Source organism: Biomphalaria glabrata, chromosome 8 (genome assembly GCF_947242115.1).
Source record: "Biomphalaria glabrata chromosome 8, xgBioGlab47.1, whole genome shotgun sequence".
NCBI classification, from domain to species: domain Eukaryota; kingdom Metazoa; phylum Mollusca; class Gastropoda; family Planorbidae; genus Biomphalaria; species Biomphalaria glabrata.
The window spans coordinates 20,810,488-20,829,617 of record NC_074718.1 but is presented as its reverse complement, the minus strand read 5'-3'; the positions used below and the strand labels follow the sequence as shown (position 1 = coordinate 20,829,617).

Sequence of the window (19,130 nt, the reverse complement as noted above, 5' to 3'; positions counted from 1 at the left end):
CGAGATTGCGCACTTAAACGGAAAACATTAAAAACATTCTTAACTAATAGTCGGGACGACATCGCTGAAGCCAGTGTTACCTTTGCCGAGAGCATGTGCACAGATCTGTAGATTTGGAGACCTCAAAAACGTATTGTCCCCCCCCCCCCAAAAAAAAAGAGGATGACAGGCGAAAAAAGTGAAGACTCTGTAGTAACAGACAAAAAAGAGCTACGGATGGAAATTTATTCTTCTTTGGACGGGATAATTTAAGAAATCACCCGATATGAGCAATATCATGATGTAGGCTAAAGTAAGCATGAATTTTTGTCGCCATCCCAAATATTGAATACTTAAATCGAATTAATTGCCAACAACGATAAAAAATTTGCGACTCAGTAATTTGGCAATGAGGTAGTTCCGAATCTCTGACCTACTTTATAAAAAGTCACGTGGCTGTGGTCTTATACATGGCAATATCTTCCTATGATAAGATGTAGATCTAGATTTAATGCTAGCCTAGATGTAGTAGACCTACTAAATAATCATAAAAATTAGTGAATTATTGTAACATACTTTTTATTACTTACAGATGTATAGATCTAGACTATTTTCATGTTTAAATTACAATGAAATCAATGAGGTCATTAATGTAAACAACACACCCACGTGACCGAGAAGAGATGTGGAACTACCCCATTGATGTAAAAATATATTTCGATAAATTTATTGATAGTTTTGCGAGCAAGAAAGCACGTAAGATTTATTTGTAATATATTTTTGTTAAATTGATTTTTTTTTTGGCGAAGTAGCAATACTTGAACAATGATTAGTTCGGGGAAAAAACAACGAAATTTCTCTGTTTTGTTTCGTTTTCTTTCTTCTTTTTTTTTTTTTTTTTTTGTGTTGTGGAGGGGGGCATCATCACGAACTGTCGCACTGAGCATCAAATACCCTAGCTACGCCACTGGAACAGGTCTTTGCCCGTAGTGGCCCCATGCACGCTTCTCGTAGCAGCTATCACTTCTGTAATTTAAAATTTATTTTTTGTAGGCGACTGAGTATACCAAAAGTTGAGCGGTATCACATATGTCGGCGGCTCTTAGTTTTAAAGCGAGATTTATAAATGTGGCGGTTTCAAGTGTATTCTTTTTTTCATAACACATTTCTACCATCACTACGTTTTCAACGCATTCGCCATCGAAAAAAATGCTTCTTTTGACTACATAAAATGTGAGCACTCTGCACTAGCGGATCCAGAACTTTGGAGTGGGGGGGGGGGGGCGATTTTTTTTCCAAACCCTAACCCTAACGCCCAGGAAACCCTAACCCTATACATAAACGTACGTACAGCATATATATATATATATATATATATATATATATATATATATATATATATATATATATATATATATATATATATATATACTAATAATAATAAGCAGTATTTCTCAGTATTTTCTTGCATTCTTCACTGCAGAAACGCCTGCTCCTGACATCTACAGCTCACTATTCATCAGTGAGTTTCGGGGCGAAGCCCCGTCGCTTAAAGCGTTTTCATGCATTTTTCACTGAAGAAACGCATTCTCCTGACGTTTACAGCTCATTATTTATCAGTGGAGTTCGGGGCGTAGCCCCGACGCCAAAAGCGTTTTTTTGCATTCTTCACTGCAGAAACGCATTCTCCTGACATCTACAGCTCTTCATCCATCATTGGAGTTTGGGGCGAAGCCCCGACGCCAAAAGCGTTTTCTTGCATTTTTCACTGCAGAAATGCCTGCTCTTGACATCTACAGCTCACTATTCATCAGTGAATTTCGGGGCGAAGCCCCGACGCTTAAAGCGTTTTCATGCATTTTTCACTGAAGAAACGCATTCTCCTGACATCTACAGCTCATTATTAATCAGTGGAGTTCGGGGCCGCGACGCTAAAAGCGTTTTCTTGCATTTTCATTTTTTTTTTTACATTTTGTAATTTCTTAACTATAATACAAAAAGAAAAATTATTGCTTTGTCCGATAAGGGAAAGGAGATGGCATGTATCGCCCCTCCCACCTTTTTCCTTTTATATTTACTAATCATAAAATTTGAGATTAGAGTGTGGTGCGACATAATATACAAATGGTTTCACATATCAATTATATAGATATTCAACTATTTTTGTTCACAAACTATGACTCCTTCATAAAAATAGGACCACTCCCCACTCAGAGGGCTAGAGCGGGGAGGGCAGTACCTGCAATCGCCACCCCCCCCCCCCTACCCCACGGAATCGGCCAAGATACCAGAAGGGGAGCGACATAATATCAAATTTATATATTAATTCAACTAATCTTGCTCACAAACTATGATTTCTCCTTAAAAGTAGGACCGCCCCCCCCCCGCACTCAAAGGGTTTAGGTGGGAAGGGCAGTAGAGGTTTCGCCCCCCCCCCCACCAATCGGACAACAGGGGAACGACATAATATAGAGATCGGTTAAAATATCAATAAGTTTTAATCATATAGACATTTAATTGATTCTTTTAGCAAGCTGTGATTTCTACAAATAAATTGGACCGCCCCCCCCCACTCAAAAGTTTATGGTTGGGGGGGGGGGGCGGATTGATGCTATCGCCCCCTCCCGACCCCACCAAATCGGACAACATACTATTATTAACATAAGTAAAATTCGTATACAAATTGTGTGACTTCTATACTAAAATTCGGCTTTGGGGGGGGGGGGGGTCGGCCGAGTGGGGGGGGGGGGCGATCGCCCCTACCGCCCCCCCCCCTGGATCCGCCAGTGGCACTCTGTACCATGTCATTAAAGCCTACTCATTTTCTTTTCCCTTTATGGTAAATGTTCCGGTCGATCCTTTAATTTCTAGGCTCAAACTAAGAATGCCTCCATATTTGTTTGTATTTTTGAATTTAATAATGCTGTTTAACGCAACGTTCTATAGAAAAAAGGTAAAGATATGTTTTTCACGTATTTTCTAGTGTACTTTTCCTTAACGCACAAATATTACGACATGCCATCCCTCTCATCACAGCTTGACCACTCTCCAATCTTTCTTTTTGTGAGTTTCAGAGTGTTTCTAAAGATTATGCCAAGAGTCTTATTTTAAAGATACCGAATAATTCACGTGACCTTGATCCCATTCCAAATTCCTTCTTCCTTGAATGTTTAGATGAGCTTGTAAAACCACAATAACTTGCATTGTGAAGTAATTAATGACTTCAGGCATAGTAGGCCTACCAAAGCAATTTAAGCATGCACTAGTAAGGCCCTTATTAAAGAAATCCAATCTTGACCCGGAATGTCTAAAAAACTTTCACCCGGTATCAAATCTTCCCTTACTGTCAAAGCTTCTGGAGAGCATCGTGTTAGCGCAAATTCGGGGTTCACCCCCCCCCCACTCGAAATGAAATCCCCCATGCGGGGGGGGGGGGGGAATCGGAATTTAGGGACTGATTTTTTAATTTCATTTTGTTTATTTTAGGTGAGATTTTAATATTAAAACATCACTTGCACCAGCGCAGCCAAGGGGGTTTTGAGTTTAAAACCCCTATTAGTGAGTTTCGCAGTTATAGGCCTATATTTCCACTTCTTCTATAAAACAAATAAAAATAATGCAAACGACAAACCCCTAATTCCAAGAGCATAGCAAAGGAAAATTTCGATTTTAAACCCCCTCCGAAATTTGCAATAAAACCCCCTCTTCAATATAAGACTATCCATACATCAGTCACCAGATTCTAAGAGCGTAGCCAAGAGGGGTTTTGTGTTTAACCCCCCCCCCCTTTTTCAGTGGGGTTTGCAAAAAGCTTAAAAATACCTCTTCAATATAAAGAAAGCAAATAACACTCAAAATTTTATAAACGTAGACAAGCGGCGGTTTGAGTTTAAACCCCCCTCCAGCGGGGTTTGAAGCTAAAAAATACCTCTTCAATATAAAAAAAAAAGAAGCAAATTACACACTTAAAATTCTATGTGCTCTTGGTACATGTAAGTTGACCAGCTTTCACTGCCATAAAGGAGAGTGCTCACAACACAGGCGTTGTAGACTATAGGATTTTGGTCGCTGTGGTCACTTTACCATTTTCCCAGACGCGCTTGGAGAGTTTTGCCAATGCTGTGGTAGCTTTTCCTATCCTTTTTGTCAGCTCGATGTCTAAGTCTAGGTTACTGTCAATTGTTGAACCCAAGTAGGTAAATTCCTGCACCACTGAAAGGGTGTGGTTCCCAATTTGTATTATAGGTATTTCTGCGACGTCTTGTGCCAGGATTTCGGTCTTGGAGAGACTTATAGTAAGGCTAAACTCTTGACAAGCAGCTGCTAAGGCGTTCACTAGCTTCTGTAGACCTCCTTGTGAGTGAGATACGAGCGCCGCGTCATCGGCAAACAGCAGCTCCCTTACCAAGATACGACGCCTTTTCGTTTTGGCTTTAAGACGTGCCAGGTTAAAGAGCCTTCCATCGGATCTGCTATGGATGTATATTCCGTCTTCCAGGGATTTAAAAGCACTGGATAGTACGACTGAGAAGAAGATGCCAAATAGTGTAGGGGCCAGTACACATCCTTGTTTTACACCGCTCTTAATGGAGAATGGCCTGGAGGAAGAACTTTCAAACTGAACGGTGCCCTGCATATTTTCGTGAAAAGCTGACACTAGTTTTCTTAACTTATTTGGGCAGCCATTTCTCTCTAGCACAGCAAACAGACAGCTTCTGCTAACAAGGTCAAAGGCCTTGGTCAAATCAATAAATGCTATGAAGAGGGGCTGCTTTTGTTCTCTGCTCTTCTCCTGTAGCTGCCGAAGAGAGAAAATCATATCTGTTGTAGATCTACCTGCCCTAAAGCCACACTGCGACTCTGGATAAACACGATCTGCCAGGATCTGTAATCGCTTTAGTAATACTCTAGCAAAAGCCTTTCCGACTATGCTAAGCAGTGAGATGCCTCTGTAATTGTTACAATCTTTATTTTTATTAATTGTAACAATGTTGGAGTCTTTCAATTCCTGGGGGACCATTCCTTGTTCCCAGCACAAGCTTAGCAGTTCATGGAGTGGTTTGATTAGGGCATGTTTTCCAGCCTGAATTACTTCAGCGGGAATGCAATCTCCTCCGGGTGTTTTCCCATGTGCAAGCATGTCAATGGCAATGCTCAGCTCCTTTACTGAGGGCGTTTCGTCTAATTCCGTCAAAACTGGAAGTGATGGAAAGTTGGAAACAGCGTTTTCAATCTGGTAGAGTTCTGCATAGTGTTCTACCCATCGTTCCATTTGCAGCGCACGATCGCTGATGATTGAGCCATCTTTTGACTTGAGCGGAGCACACTTGCTGGTGTGAGGTCCAAAGGCTTTTCTCATGCCCTCATATAGTCCTCTTATGTTACCACAGTCGGCACAAGATTGAATATCTTCGCATAGCTCCTGCCAGTATTTGTTAGCACATTGTCTCGCTACTCTTTGGGCATTGTTACGTGCAGCTCTGAGCCTTTTTAAGTTGATTGGGGTGGGATCCTTCTTGTAGATTAGCATGGCTGCTCTCTTGTTCGTAGTGGCAGTTTCCATTTCTGGTAGACTAGCTTCAAACCAGTCTTCGCTCTTCTTGGTTTTGTTTCCAAAGACCAGTGATGATGTTTGGTAGATTGTATCACGCATAAACGTCCAGCTTTTTTCTACCTCAGTCACAGAGAAGTTTTTAAAAGCTTCCTCTAATTTGTTCTCAAATTCGGTGCAAAGATCAGGATTTTTTGTGCTAGTAGTATTCAGGCGTGATTTTCTTTTTCCCTGTGATGTGTGGATCTTAGTTGGCAGCAGTCTTGTCCGGCAGGACACTAAAGTATGATCAGTATCACAATCGGCGCTTTGGTAGCTACGTGTCAGCAGTATATTTCCAATGTCCTTTTTTTTGTGTAAGTATCATATCCAGCTGGTGCCAGTGCCCAGACCTAGGGTGCCTCCATGAGACACAGTGCTGTGGTTTTGTTCTGAAGTATGTGTTGGTAATGCAGAGCTTATGGTATGTGCAGAATTCAAGTAGTCTTTGTCCGTTCTCATTCATCTTTCCGATTCCAAAAAGCCCAAGACAGTCTGGCCAGGTAGTGTGATCTGATCCTACTCTGGCATTGAAGTCACCTAGAAGGATCATATGTTCTTTTTGAGGAATGTTTGCAATGGCTTCTTTGAGGTCTTCATAGAACTTGTCTTTGTCCTCCTGAAGCGAGCTTAGTGTCGGGGCATAGGCACTATAATTAGAGTGACTTTTCCAGATGCTGTCATCATACTTATGCTTAGTAGCCGTTCCGAGCCACCAACTGGAGGGACTATCATGGGAAGAAGACTGTTCTTGACAGCAAAGCCCACACCATGTATTCGAGTCTCATCCTGTGCTTTCCCTTTCCAAAAGAAAGTGTAGTCAGTCTCGCGGAGCATGCCGTTTTCGGCCAGTCGGGTTTCTTGCAGGGCTGCAATGTCAATATGTAGCCTTTTTAGCTCGTTGTTTATAACTGCCGTCTTCCTTGCATCGTCGATCTGCCTTAGATCATCAGTGAGACCAGGACACATTGTCCTGACATTCCAAGTGGCCAGTCGCATGACAGGGATTTTCTTTTTCAGTTTTATTTTTCTTCTTTTGTTGCTTGGTGCAAGTTTCCAGCCTACTTGTCGTTTTAAACTAAGCTCTAAGCACCCATTAGAGCAGGCAGGCTGTGGCGGATCAGCACCTAACTGACTGGGGGCTGCCCAGGTTGAGGCGGGCGGTAGCTGATCAGTGAGGCGCGAAGACCTCTCCCACCGTCAGAGACAACCCGTGGCGTCCATACATTACGCCAATCAAGTTGGACTTATAACCCGTAACTGTTGTCTCCCGTGTTGTTTTAGCCGCTTTGCAGCAGCACCAGAGTTTCCTCTCCGGGGCGCATTCCTGGGCCTTGGATAAAGGGGTCATGGGTGGCCCATGCGTCATGATCCCTCTCTCGACCTTGCTGATGTGATCCAAAGGAACGCATCGCATTACATTTGGCACCAACTCAGTTGCAGAAGCTGCCGGAGGGAATTTCGCAGCTGATACTCCCAACGCCTAAGGGGCTTCACTCCTGATTTCTCCTCGAGGTTGTCTCCTGAAGCCTCAGTACCGCAAGGCAGCGGGGGTTTGAAGTCAGAGTACCCCTCTCCTAGATGAACTGCCTTACTAGGCTGACGAGCTCCATCTGCCCGAAGCTCCCGGTTTTGTGGCGCCAGGTATCCGCCTTCACCCCTTCACCTGTTAGTAAGAGCAGTTTCGCCGGGCTTAATATCTAAGCCACACGAGCAGGCCAGGTGCTGGACTTAGTTGTCAGAGGCTATTTGAGACGCATGCCATTAGGAGTATTTTATAGACAATGGGAGCTTAACCCCATTGACACCCCTGGCCATGACAACCTTTGAATATATATATATATATATATTATGATTGGTTAGATAGATAGATAGATAGATAGATAGATAGATAGATAGATAGATAGATAGATAGATAGATAGATAGATAGATAGATAGATAGATAGATAGATAGATAAGGTTAGGTTAGGTTAGGTTAGATTAGATCAGATAAGATAAGATAAGATGATAGGATAGGATAGGATAGGATAGGATAGATAGATAGATAGATAGATAGATAGATAGATAGATAGATAGATAGATAGATAGATAGATAGATAGATAGTTGAAAGGGCAAAGCACACTAAATCACACACTAAAAAAATGCTTCTGTTAGCTTTGATTTTATATTTACTTCCAAAAAAAGATTAAAAAAAAATAACTAAATTATATATATATATATATATATATATATATATATATATATATATATATATATCGCTAGCTACTACATGAATATATCAAGAAATAAATTAAAATCAATTTAATTGATGGAGATATATATGTGTAGAGATAATTTCTTTATATATTATATCACAACCACTTGTATAAAACATTTTAATTATTTAAACCTACAGTTGGATGGTTTTCTGTCTTATTAATGCAGGAAAAATACATCATAAAATTTTTTCATTATTCTAAATAATTAAATTGAACATAAAATTTTAGAAGATCTAATTAAGTGAATAAATGTTGTGGAAAACATGTTTATTATACAGGTAGGATAGACCAAGAGATATATCAATTCAGTAACACTGTTGATCCTGATACAAGAAAATATTTTAAAATGTCTAGAGCACAAAACAATACAATTGTAAGCTATATGAGGGAATGCTTGGATAAAATTTACTGAAGTACACTCCCCGCCCTCCTCCAACCACTTTGCACAACCTCCATATGCGTCTACACCTATTCCAAAGTGACCCTTATTATTCAATTAAAAGGGTTGAAACCATATGGACTAGAGCAGTGTTTCTCGAAATGCGTTCCACAGAACCCTAGTGTTCTATGAGGCCTGAGTAGGTGTTCCACGAAATACTGAAATAATTAAGTAGTTGTTCAACATGTGAATTAATATCTCTAAAAAAAGCAAAGTGTTCCACTAAATACTAAGAATGTGCGAAATGTTCCGTTGAGGAAAAAGTTTGGGAAACACTGCACTTGAGTGTCACAATACATTAGAAGTACAAAGGTACCGGCATACATTTTATAATCTATATTACAATATAAACTTGGATTATCATGATGACTAATTGTTATAAATATGTTTAAAAGATATATACAATTAGCAATAATCAACATACCAATGAATAATAATAGAAATGGATACACACTTTAATTAGTAAATTTTGTGATGAGTTAGTGTTGAAGGCCATTCTGGGTGCATACTGTATTCCCCTCTTCTCAATTTACTATTGCAGCAACCATAATCAATGGATAATATTTCTTCTTTCTTTAACTCGCCTAACATTCTGGGAACATAGTGACAATTTTCATATGTTCTTGTAGGATTAGCTTTGTGTTTCTTTGTCACATTGAGTGATTCATCATTTTCTAAAACAAAGTTAAAATTATATATTTAGAATACAGTATAATTTAATTTTTTTTAAATGACAAAGCATTACTGAATGTTATTTCTAGTCCTAGTTATTGCATTATATGTATGTAAAAAGTATTGTAAATACTAGTTGCAAAAATAGTAATTTGTAAGGAAATAATTTGTTTATCAATAATTTTCTTGTGAATACCATGTGGTACATAGAAAAATGTATCTAAGGAAAAAGGATTGGGCTTGCCTTTAATGCCACTTATTCTCATCCATCTATATAGTGAAGGAGATGCAGTTTTAGAACACATCTTTACTTTGTTATTCTGAGAATATTGTAAATGTAATATTAAATTTAAAAATATATACATTTTTTAAGGGGAGGTATCCCTGAAAATCTTATTTTTCTTATTTCTGAAGCTAGGCCTTTGAAATTTGTTATGGTAACATATAATGATATTCTAAAATAAATAATGCTAAAAAAAAAGTTGTTTGAATGATGGTTGCCATGGTAACGGCGGCCATATTGTTTATTGTATACAAATTAAAACTCTGAATTTTGTAAAAACTATTGATCAAAATTACATGAAATTGAATTTAAAGATAAGAGAAAAGGATCCTCTAAATTGGTACAACATCAGAATTAAAGATTTAAGTATGTTTTTTTTTTTACAAATTTTTGAATTTTTAGTTATATTTTAGGCATAAAAAACAGGATAAATATTAATTAAAATTACTTTAAAAAAAAAAGTAAATAAAAGTTTGAAAAAAACTCATTGTACGAGTAAAGTAAATGATGTCCTTAAGAAGTGTTTCAAAATTCATTGAAATCTATCAAGTAGTTTAGGAGAAATTCCTAGTAAGGCATAATGATATGTGCAAAAAGTAACATTTTGAGAAAAATGAGTTTAAAGTATAGATTTGAAAACTTAGAAAAAAGTATTAAAAAGTTTCACAAAAATTCATTATACAAGTAAGGTATATCATGTCTAGAACAAGTGTTTCAAATTTCATTAAAATCAAACAATTAGTTTAGGAGAAATCATGTGTACAGCTAAATGACCTACGTGAAATTTATATTTGTTGATTTCTGAAAAAAGAAGAAAAAAGCAGAAAAAAAAACAGCTAAAACTGTCCTGCTTCATAAGTAGGTCCCTCTGCATCTCTTAACTCAAGTTCCCTTCGAGCTTTTGCATCTTTCCTCATCTGGAGTCGTCTCATGACCACTTTACTTTTTTTATACGCCGACCCACTTAATCGTTGATTCTGTCGACTCAAACCAAGACGATGGGCATGAAACGTGTTTTTGCAGAACAGAATATTTTTCATTATTTTTGAAGCAGCAAATCCAAAGTTAAAGTCATAAATAGAGGATATCACTGAAAATGTTACCTTGTTCCAAGAAGAAAATTTCTTTTTATCACAAGTACTCCAAATCTTGGAATGCAAAGACTCGTTGGCGTTTTGGGTAGCACCTAGCAAACAACGTTGTAAGAGGGCTGGCTCGGAGAGGCGTTTATATATTGGTTTTAAGTGGTCAGCTAGTAGCTTATAATTTAGAGGAGTGCAGAGAAGCTTGCTATGTGGACCAGGAGTCTCATTTTTTAGCAACAGCAGCATTGTAGAAGCACCACGAGCCAGATCCAGTTGGACACAATTGATGTTTCGGTGATTTGTCAGTTGACAAGCAATGATAAAGAGATGCCATTATAGCTTTCTGCATATCAGAAACATTTTTATGCTTTCTAATGGCTCTAGAGTAATAAAGTGTTAACTTTTTTATAGTGTTTTGAGTTAGTTTACCATGCCCTTTGCCTCCAAGAGAAGTACCTTTTTTGCTACAATCAGCAACTAAATTTCGAAGTGCAGATCCCATCCTTTTACCAACATGGTTGACACATTCTTCTTTTACTATGGGAATGTCACCATAAGGTTTAAGTTCAGTTACTCTTTTGAAAGATTTAGCATCTCCATCAGATAACATTGATGTGTAGCGAAGCTTAAATTTTGTAACTGACCTCAGCCATAATACCTCTGCGGCATGTGTTTCCATCATAGCTGATGAACCTGTAAATATAAAGAAAATCAAACAGTTTAGAAACTTGTTAATATTATTTAGTGAATCTACAAAAAAAGCAAAGCTAATAAAAATTTAGCGAAGAGAATTTAAAAACTATACACAAAGACTTGATAGAAGTGTAAATTATATTTAATAGACCCTCACCTGTGTAGTTGATTTCACAAAAAGGCTTGTGTGTTTCAAACCATTCTGAATACTGTGATGGGGATTTTTCTTTAATCTTTCTGCCAGTGGTTTGACAGACCAAACAAAATGTTGAAACTATGTGGAAATCCAAAACATATCCTGTTAACACATCAACAACACATCCAATTCCAATATGTGAAGTGTGTCCTCTGGTTAGCCACGAGCCATCATATGAGACATCAATATCAATGATATCTTCTTCGTTTATAGAAACTCCACTTTCCTCCGCATGCTTTCGACGAATAAGGTCAACAGTTTTAAGTTCTAGGGCCTGTCGGATATCATCACCTTTATTGTAAATTAGTTTAGTAATATTTAGAAAGTTTTTTTTACACATTCCAGGTATGTCTAAATGTTCACACAGTTTGTTAAATGTGTAGGAACCTAATCCACATAAGATTGATGATAGAACTGCAGAATTGTTAACAGAATATCTTTTATTTTCTTTAGAATAACCTGATGTATGGTTGCTACTTACAACTGTCCTGCATGTTTCACAGTTAATGCTAAGTTTAACAGACAGGCCTTTGCGACATTTTTCATCAGAATTTAATTTTAATGAAGACTTATTGCAGCCAGGACAAAGTAAAGGCTGTATAAGGGCCTGAAGTTGGTCAAATTCAACTATTGTTCTGTTAGTGTGTGGAGTGGTGGATATTAAATTATCAACATCTAATTTGGGAATGTCAATAATTTTACTTTTACTCCTGGTATTGAGATCTAGATCTAAATGAAGTTTACTAGACTTAGATCTAGATGCCAATGCCTCACTTTTATTGGCTTCGGTAGACACATTCTCAATTTCAACTGCTGCCGTAATATTATGTCCAGAAGATGAATCAGATCTAGATCTAGTAGGGCTAGGTGTTGATGAAGATATAGATCTAGAACTTGTTGTGGAAGTACCAGATTTATCTAGATCGACTAGAGTCTTAGATTTACCAGTAACTCTTTCTAGATCTAATTTGCGACTCATTCGAGCTTGCTTCAATTGAGCTAGCCTTTTGTTGAGTCTAGCCATTTATAAAAAACAAGGTGAAACAGATCTAGAATATTTGATGAATAAAAAAAGAAATATATATACTGTAACTGTTGAATAAATAAGAAAATGCACACATGAACAGAAAAGAAAGTCAACGTGTAGACTTCGCCATTGAAATAAAGTCTATTATCGATAGTCGGAAATAACAAAAGTAGTTACGGGGATTCCGACCACGGGGGCAAAATCAACCAATGGCGTTTCTTTATTTATTAGCAAGGCTAAAAATAATCTAATTTGCTTCAAAAGTTGAACGAAGATTTCCGATCATTACCGAAATTGAATGAAACATAGAGCGAAAACGAGGCGTCTTTATAAAACTAGAGATCGTGAGGAAAAAAACCATACCAAACATCGATAGTCAAACAATGATTTGCTTATAATAGAGATGGCGTAACCAAGGGCCATTTTTGTACTTTTCAAGAAATTTTATAAAAATTTTGTCTCATAGGCCTTACAAAAACAACATAAAACATGTTTTAGACACAGATTTAAGCAATAAAAATGATTGTAATGTAATGAAAAATGGTTGATCTACTTAATTATGTTATTAGTTAAAAATCGATATCCTAGACCTAAAACTCGATTTTCTCTAGGGATACCTCCCCTTAAATAATACTAAAAATTGTTTTTATTCAAAGAGCTGTAGGTCTCTATCTTGACAACAATGGGAAGAAGTGAGCCAATCAATCGCTCAAATGGAATTTGATGATAAAGATGATTCTTCTGACATGTCTTTAAAAAAAGCAATTCTACAAAATTTAATTTATCTTATTTAAATAAATCAATATTTGTTATTATTTTGTATAACATATTTCCATGCTCTTATAACATGTTCAATGCACTCGTCTCATTTCCTTTATGAATGAGAAGAAGACAGTTTCTTAGAAAATGTTTTCAATCTGCTTGTAGATGCTTAACAAACTTCAACTTGATTTCTATTTTAATTTAAAAGTAATTGCTCTCCATCAGGATTTAAGCAATTATTAGGCCAGCATCTAATTTGACACCATGTATATTGTACTTATTAATCATGGTATGCACTGTAAGCTACTCGTAGTAGATATTTTTCAAGTAATTTTTTGTTTATAAAATGTTGAAATACTAAAATGGTGATAGTCATAGTCCAGCCATAATAATATATTTGATTACTTATATTTACCTCCCAATGTCTCCTTTCTCTATCATTAATGACATCCAGAACTCTTTTCTGATCTAAAGATAAAGTGAAAATTAATAAAATTATAATCTTAAATTTGCAGAAGTAAATTTAAAACAATTAAGACTAGCAATCAGTAAACATATTACTTTTAGTCATGTAAGAATTGCAGTAAGATTTTTTTTTGGCATTGGTATAACTCTGCTGGTGGTGCGGATAGGGGTACTAGTGTCTGTGTATTCAGTCAACACGAAATGCTCCAGGCCATCGCTAGATGAGCGGTCAACCAAGACGAGGCGGTTCGGAAAGGACCGGATTTGTGAATATTTCTCAGGCCAGTCACGTTGGATGAAGTCATGTGATCAACCAGAATGGTCGAGCGACGTTCCGTCGGTTTCTGGAAGGCCAGCGGCAACCCTATTTAAAGAGCGGAGGTATCACAGTTAAAGGATTCACTACAGTCTGGTTCACTACAGATGACATGGTTCAGTGTGGTTCAGCAGTGTGGTTCTGTATGTGGCATTATGATGGTTCGGTACGGAATACTGTTAAGACACCGCGCGAGTACGAGAAAACGTCTTGATCTTGATATGCGATTGAGTCTGACACAACGAGCCCAGTGAGTGAAGTCAGTCCTGAACAGTTGAACCCAGTGCAAGTCTGGAACAGTTGAACGTAGTGCAAGTCTGGGACGAGGCGGAGAGGCCATTGCAAGAGTTGATACAGTGGTATGGTTGTTAACGTTGAAATATTTGTACAGTCATTGTTACCTGTAGCCAATTGTACAGTATTGGCTGTGATTATTTGACATTAACCCTTAAAACGCGTGTGGTAGTTTAGCCACTAAACATCAGAATTGTAATTCCATTTTGTTTTGTACTCACTGTAAAACACCTCAGCACTTTAAGGGTTAAACTGTTAAGTTAATTTTGGAGCCCTGAGTTTTCAAGTTCTTTAAGTTGTTGGTGTCATGTAAAGCAGTTTGCAGAGAGCCTGAATAGTGAGAATGGTTACAGTATAATAAAATTACCACACTCATCTGCTAATTTGACCCAGGAATTTGCAGCCTGTGCTTCATAAGGCGGAAGAATTTCCTTAAATTGCTATAAAAATAAAAAGAAAACTCTATTTAACATTATATACATGTTAATAATTAATAAGATAACAATTTAAATTATATATATATCTAACATATATTAGTTTTATTGTTAGCTAAGCCTACATTTAAGTCTTGATATGACTTCCGCAGCAAGGAATCATGATTTTTCCCATATTTCAATTTTTTAACTTCAATCTGCTTTCCCTCAACTAAATTAGACAAAAATAAAAATTCATAAGTTTTATGTTAGGGCCAAGCTGTTAATTGTTTCTATAATCCAGTAGAATTTCTTTCAAACTTACTTTACCTGAATCTTTATATGCTTCAATTTTATGTAGTCCATTAGTCAGAAATATCCTAAAAAAAAAGAATTTAAAGGAATATAAATACTAATTATATATATGTATATATATATATATATATATATATATATATATATAGGGCCTATATATATATACACACATATTATAATTAGTATTTATATATATATATATATATATTATATATATATATATATATATATATTATATATATATATATATATATATATATTATATATATATATATATATATATATATATATATATATATATATATATATAATTGCTCTTAAATTGTATAGTACAACAAGCGAGGCAAGAGAACCAAAGTATGTGAGAGCTCTAGGAGATAGCCCAAGACCGGACGGCATGGAGACAGAATGTACATGCTGGTACGCGTCCATTGTCTTCCGAGTCAGAAGTAGCCATATATAGTACAACATACTGGCTTATATATATATATATATATAGCTTGCTCAAAGCACTATGATTTAATCTCTTGTGTGTGTGGGGGGGGGGGATAACTGGGCTATGTAGACGATCAGCAAACAACTTCAGCTGAGATTCTAACTGCAGTCCCATGATAGGTAACCACGACAGCATTTTTACCACTCAGCCACTCATCAAACATCTTTCAAATATTTAAATTTAACTTAGGAATTTAGAAATTAAAGGAATAATAATAATCAAACATCTTTTAAATATTTAAATTTAACTTAGGAATTTAGAAAGTAAAGGAATAATATAAGCTAATTGTTATAACCCTCCAAATTTATAATTAATTTTAATGAGATTTTGACTTGCAAAATTCTCTTGAGAACAACACACATATCAGCCTTTAAAATAGACTCTAATATTAAGAAAACTAGCGACATTAAAAAAATACAACAAAATCGAGTACAACTACAAACGTCCAAACAAACAACTAACACAACATTTGTTTAAATAAAAAAGAAGCTAAGAACACCTGCTTCAAATTGCAAATAAATTGTGTGTATTTTCTTTTGTTTTTCACTTGTAGTCTCCCTTGTTCTAATGTTCAGTATTTTGATTTTTCGGTAATGAAAGTTGATTTAATACGCATATTTTGAAAGAAAAGTTATGAAAAAAATTGGACTTGGAATAATGACAACAAATTATCACAAACTCATTAAGAAGTATGGGCCACATTATCACAGGCATGTAAACTCATTAAGGTGAATGGGCCACATATAAAAACTTACTATGACCTGAAGGACCGAGCCGAAAATCAGTTGGAAAACATAGCCTACAAATTTAATGTAAATAGAAACAATACAAATTAATACAATAATATCTGGAAATTGGAATACATGGAATACCTGTCGCTTAGTTAGCTTCATTCATAATGCTAATTAACAAGATTACAAAGAGAGTTTGTGTTATCACAGAAACTCAGAGACGGCCCCCACCGGAGTCGGATCACTGAAATATTCAAAACGTAATTTTATTTTGATCGTCAAAAGTAATAATGTTTCAAAGTTTCATGTGCAACAGTAAAAAAATGTGTTTTTTTCTTATGTTATACGTACGGTGTTTGATGTTTCGGATATTCCTTCTAAATTAAAAATAATTAACTTCTCGCTGGACGACGTAGGATGGCAGCGAGCAGGGTATGTACCCGGGACCGTCGAGATAATTAGTTCAGCGCGCTAACCGCACGACCAGGCATTGATCTTAATAAAAAACTGGTAACAAACTAGTAGCCTATTATTGATAAAGAGATATATTACACATTACGGCATGATATCTACCGGATATGTACAGTATGTCAGACGAGCAATTTTAGATAATTTTCAGCATATATACCTATATTATAACATTGCAATATTGATCTAGACGTTTGGAAATCAAAATCTACACTTTAAGTCTAGAAATTGGAATTACGTATCTTGATCTAGTCTATATCAGTCCACTAGCGGATCCAGAACTTTGGAGGGGGGGGGGCGATTTTTTTCCAAACCCTAACCCTAACCCTATGCATAAACGTGCGTACAGCATATATATATATATATATACATATATATATATATGCTGTACGCACGTATATATATATATATCATGGACGTGGCAGGACCCCCCCCCCCCGAAATGAACCCCCCCCCCCCGCAGGGGGGAGACGGACTTTAGTGACTGATGATTTTTTACTGTGATTTTGTTTATTTTAGGTGAGATTTTAATACTAAACCATCATTTGCCCCAGCGCAGCCAAGGGGGTTTTGAGTTTAAAACCCCTAGCAGAGGGTTTTGCAGTCAAATAAACAAAAAATAACGCAAATGACAATCCCTAAATTCCAAGCTAAGGAAGGTTTTCAATTTAAAACCCCCTCCGAAATTTACTAATAAGCCCCTCTTCAATATAAAAAAGCAAATTACACACTGAGAATGCTATGAGTGTAGCCAAAGTGGCTTTTGAGTTTTGAGTTTAAACCCTTCCCCTTTTAATGGGGATTGAAGCTAAAAAAATAACTCTTTAATATAAAAAAAAGCAAATTACACACTAAAAAATCTTTGAGCATAACCAAAGGAGTTTTAAATTTAACCCCCCCCCCCTTTCAGTGGGGTTTGAAGCTAAAAAAAAAATACCTCATCAATATAAAAAAAAGTTAAGTACACACTCAAAAATCTTTGAGAGTAACCAAAGGGGTTTTAAGTTTAAAACCCCCTTCAGCGGTATTTGAAGCAAAAAAAAATAACTCTTCTATAAAAATAGCAAATTACACACTCAAAATGTTATGAGCGTAGTCAAAGAGGGTTTTGAGTTTAACCCCCCCCCCTTCATCGGGGTTTGATGCTAAAAAATATCTCTTCAATATAAAAAAATATGTAGCCTAACTTACACACTAAAATTCTTTGAGCTTATCCAAGCCAAAGGGGAGTTTTGAGTTTAATTCCTCTCTTCCAAATGGCTTTTTTTTAAATTTTAAAACCACTCCAGATGTTTTTGAGTTTAAAATCCCCCTATAGAGAGTTTTGAGGTTGAAAACCCCCTCTTCAATATTATTCTAAAGCAAACTACACTCACCGAATTCTATGAGCGTAGCTAAATAGGGTAAAATGCTAAAAAAATGCTTTTGGCGTCGAGGCTTCGCCCAGATCCCCACTGATAAATAATGAACTGTAGATGACAGGAGAATGCGTTTCAGCTGTGAAAAATTCAAGAAAACGCTTTTGCGCGTCGGGGCCTTGCACCGAACCCCACTGATAAATAATGAGCTATAAATGTCAGGAGAATGCGTTTCTGCAGTGAAGAATGCTAAAAAAAATGCTTTAGGTTCTACTTTGATGGCATTTTCAGATGAGGTTATGAAACCAAGTCGGATTCACGAACATATAGCGATATCCAAAAATAATTTAAGAATATTCATGAACAATTATAAAAATCTACAATTAAAACAATATTAAAAACAAAAAAACAGCAAAGCAGGATATATGTTTTAGTGGCTTCTTAGAAAAATGCATAGATTTTTAAAAATTCTTATGATATTGTTGAAAAATTGATTAAAACTAAATTTATTTTAAAACATGTGTAACACATAAAGACTTTTTTTTCTGTTAGAGATGAAATATTATTTCAAAATTGTCTTGTTATTTAGCTTATTGGGACATATAAGAAACCATCAGTGGTTGAACGCTACAATGATTTCATAGGTAATAAAGAATAAAGAACAAATCTATTCACTATTCACATTGTGAGTTATGATACACAAGAAAAGTTTAGCCCACAATTTCATTTCTATTTGAATCTTATTATAAAACTAAATAAAATACAAGCCCATGCCGAAAATAAGCGCATCTTTCAACAGTTTTATGAAACAAATGATGAAAAAAGGTGTTAGACTCTTGTTGTAAACTGAAGTTCGCTGGATGGTTATGGCTCGTTTTTTAAGCTCTTAAATAATTTTTTTTTTTGACAAACGGGAAGATTCAACGATTGGCAATGACTTAAAGCAGGCTAAAAAAATTGTTTCTCATGGTAGGCATCTAACACAAATGTATGAAACCAACCTCCGACTGCTAGGAAAGAGATTAACTTTTATTGATAATATCATTTTCTCTTTTATCGAGATATTAAATTTATTTTAAAGAGTTTTACAATCTCACATAACTTGTTTGTTGACAAATGAATTACTGCCCAAGGACACCGATATCTAAGCAATTCACATAACAATGCTCTATGAAGAAATTAAGATTCGCTTCTAAAATTAAATTTTAAAAAATATATATAAATGACAACTATTAAACATCTGTTACTGACGTTCAAATTGAGTTCCATGAAAAAATAAATTTACAAA

General features: G+C 36.0%; 2 protein-coding genes across 2 annotated transcripts in view; both read right to left on the bottom strand.

Moving 5' to 3' along the window:
* Nucleotides 1–8,066: 8,066 nt before the first annotated feature.
* LOC106053787 (uncharacterized) overlaps nt 8,067–19,130 on the bottom strand; it is a 28,614-nt gene continuing 17,550 nt past the window's right edge. The window contains exons 2-7 of the mRNA XM_056038954.1: nt 14,805–14,854; nt 14,621–14,706; nt 14,429–14,501; nt 13,402–13,454; nt 9,185–9,260; nt 8,067–8,942 (exon numbers count right to left, since the gene is read on the bottom strand). Coding sequence (XP_055894929.1) covers nt 8,728–8,942; nt 9,185–9,260; nt 13,402–13,454; nt 14,429–14,501; nt 14,621–14,706; nt 14,805–14,854 — 553 coding nt within the window. The 3' untranslated portion in view covers nt 8,067–8,727. The remainder of the gene's footprint in view (nt 8,943–9,184; nt 9,261–13,401; nt 13,455–14,428; nt 14,502–14,620; nt 14,707–14,804; nt 14,855–19,130) is intronic.
* LOC129927781 (uncharacterized) lies at nt 9,423–12,862 on the bottom strand. The gene is made up of 2 exons (XM_056038952.1): nt 11,159–12,862; nt 9,423–11,001 (listed from the first exon to the last, which is right to left on the bottom strand). The coding sequence occupies exons 1-2, from the start codon at nt 12,219–12,221 to the stop codon at nt 10,532–10,534; spliced, it is 1,533 nt and encodes a 510-aa protein (XP_055894927.1). The 5' UTR covers nt 12,222–12,862; the 3' UTR covers nt 9,423–10,531.

What these genes read in the sequence shown, in the direction of transcription:
- LOC129927781 (XM_056038952.1), bottom strand. Translation starts at nt 12,221, where the DNA reads ATGGCTAGACTCAACAAAAGGCTAGCTCAATTGAAGCAAGCTCGAATG. An exon ending in TTGTGAAATCAACTACACAG is followed by an intron (nt 11,002 to 11,158) that starts GTGAGGGTCTAT and finishes TTATATTTACAG; the next exon opens with GTTCATCAGCTATGATGGAA.